The sequence below is a fragment of the Solanum verrucosum genome, unplaced genomic scaffold (assembly GCF_900185275.1).
Source record: "Solanum verrucosum unplaced genomic scaffold, falcon-dt-bn FXZP01000092.1, whole genome shotgun sequence".
NCBI classification, from domain to species: Eukaryota; Viridiplantae; Streptophyta; class Magnoliopsida; order Solanales; family Solanaceae; genus Solanum; species Solanum verrucosum.
In genome coordinates, this window is record NW_026020351.1 from 1159386 (window position 1) to 1161642 (window position 2257).

A 2257-nucleotide genomic window follows, 5' to 3' on the forward strand; every position below is an offset into this window, starting at 1 on the left:
ACCCCAAAGCAAATTTCGCATATAAAATGATGTTCAAGAAGCGAAAATAAGCAGGGGAAATAGGGAATAAACGAAAATCACAAAGGAAAGGCCCACGCAGGGGTCGTTTGAAAAGAGTACCAAAATACAAGAAAGGCAAGCCCACGCAGGGGCAAATAACACTAAGTACATATAGAAAAACCCACGCAGGGGCGAAATCTGCTAAGATGTTCCCGTCGGCTCCGCCTCTGATCTGCTCTTCTTGTTCTGCGCCATGAGATGTTGAAGCCTATATTGAATCATTAGCAAGTATCCTTCGCTCCGGCGACCTTTCTCTTCCCAGTCTTCGAGGCACATTCCGCTTTTCTTATCTCCAATCCATAAGTTAAGCTCTCCCAAATTGCTTCTCAAGCTTTCTAGTTCCTGAGTTACGCTCTCGAGGGCGTACTTATCCTCTTCTTGCTTTCGGAGAAATTGCTCGTGCATTTCCTGGGCTTCTCTTCTTACCTCTCTCAGTTCTATCAAAGTTTTGGACTCTTTGCCCTCTACACTGCGGTAAATGTTCGGAACTGAGAAAGAGATACCCTGTATATTGCGCTTCAACCAAGCTTTGTAAGTTTCATCATACCCCGCATTAAATCGATCTATGGGAATAGTGTCCTTGTTCATTCGCACGGCTCTTTTCCATTCTCTCAGCATCTCTGAAGCCTCAGGCAGTCTATCATCCCCGATGTCGAACACATAGATACGGTAGTATGCTTCTGGAGGTGTAGTTTGTCTTCTTCCGAACTGCCTTAGGACTCGGATGGGTGCATATGGGCGAATAACTCGAATACCTGGCAAAGGAAGCACAAGTTGTCTGTCACCCCGTATTATGGCATCTTTCGAGATGAAACGGTCGAACATCCATTGGATGTTTTCTTCTCTCAACTCAGAAAAATTTTGAGCCCATCTTTCTCTGGTTCTTCTTTTTTCTAAGTCTGCCCAGAATAACATGTCATTCAAACTCTTAAGAGCGTTATGCTTATCGAGGGTATGGAGTTCTTGAGTTCCGTGTCTCTTCACCAAGTGACTCATTATCCACCATTGAAGAAGAAGGTTGCAACCTTGAAAGTAATGATGCCCTTCCTTGTATTTCCCCAAAGCACGGTACATGTCGGAAAGGATGACAGGTGCGATAGGATAATACTTTACTTGCCCTTGGTTCAGATGCCCGTGGAACAGAGTGTGCGCAAGCATTATCACTCGGGTGTTGATACTGAGGCTTGGGCCGTGTGGGAAAACCATGGTGTCTAATAGTGCGATGGTAAATGCCAAAGGTCTGATCTCGTCCCATTCTCTGAAAGTGACCCTAAACTCTTGGTTGTAATTCGTATAGAAACTCGCATGCCCGAATCTGACATAGAGATCCATAAAAGAAACGCTAGAACCCTCGGCCCAGTAGGCGCAATCCTTTCTTAATCCGAGCCAGTTTACAATATCCTCGAGGGTAGGCTTGTTAGGAATTAAGATGTTTTCCCGCTTTCTCACCCTTCTTTCAAACCCTGTACCGACTGTGTCTATTCCATCCCGAATTTCCTCAATTGTCGGGGTGATTTCCATGGTTCCAAATCGGAACACCATTTTCTCGTTGTCCCAATAGCCTGTGAGGACTTCAATCAGTTCGGGCCACCCAACCATATTGATAAGTTCTGTTAGGGCTCCTATATATTTGTTGAGGACCCTTTTGTGGACCACAGTGAGGTCGTTGTACCACATCTTGAGCAAAACTGGGGCTTCTACTACCATGTCGAATTTAGGAAATCGATCCATACCTACAAAATAAAGCACGGTTAAGATTCCCCTCCCCCAAATAGGCAACAATTAGGTTTCCACACATACATCTTTCAAATGTCAAACAATATGATATGTCGTTAGGTCGTGGACCTTGGACATGATTTTTTGCGGTTTTACTAATGGACTTAATACGCCTTGGGTATTAAGCTGTCTTAGGCTAATGCTTAAATTTGGATTTGGTTTCGCTCTACTCTAGGTTGACTAGAATTGGTTGAGAAATGACGGTTACCCGAGTCGGACAAACAACGGGGTGAAGTATAATAAACGACGTTGGATGACCACAATCCAACTATTCGTTTATCACTTCCAAATGATTTAACTTGTGTTTTTTCTGAAGGACAGCCGTGGTAAGCCACATAACCGCCTTTTTCCTAATGCAATCTATTTGCCGTTTGGCGGAATCGGGTGTAATGAGTGCCACAATTAATATAAGATACGATAA

The 2257-nt window shown here is 44.0% G+C and overlaps 1 protein-coding gene across 1 annotated transcript; it reads right to left on the reverse strand.

Annotated features, from left to right (window-relative positions):
* Nucleotides 1-201: 201 nt before the first annotated feature.
* Nucleotides 202-1791, reverse strand: LOC125837497 (uncharacterized). Its single transcript, XM_049516602.1, has one exon. The coding sequence runs from the start codon at nucleotides 1789-1791 to the stop codon at nucleotides 202-204; it is 1590 nt and encodes a 529-aa protein (XP_049372559.1).
* Between the last annotated feature and the right edge of the window lie 466 nt (nucleotides 1792-2257).

Bases quoted from the DNA above. Each gene is read 5' to 3' on its own strand.
- LOC125837497 (XM_049516602.1), bottom strand. From the start codon at position 1,791: ATGGATCGATTTCCTAAATTCGACATGGTAGTAGAAGCCCCAGTTTTG.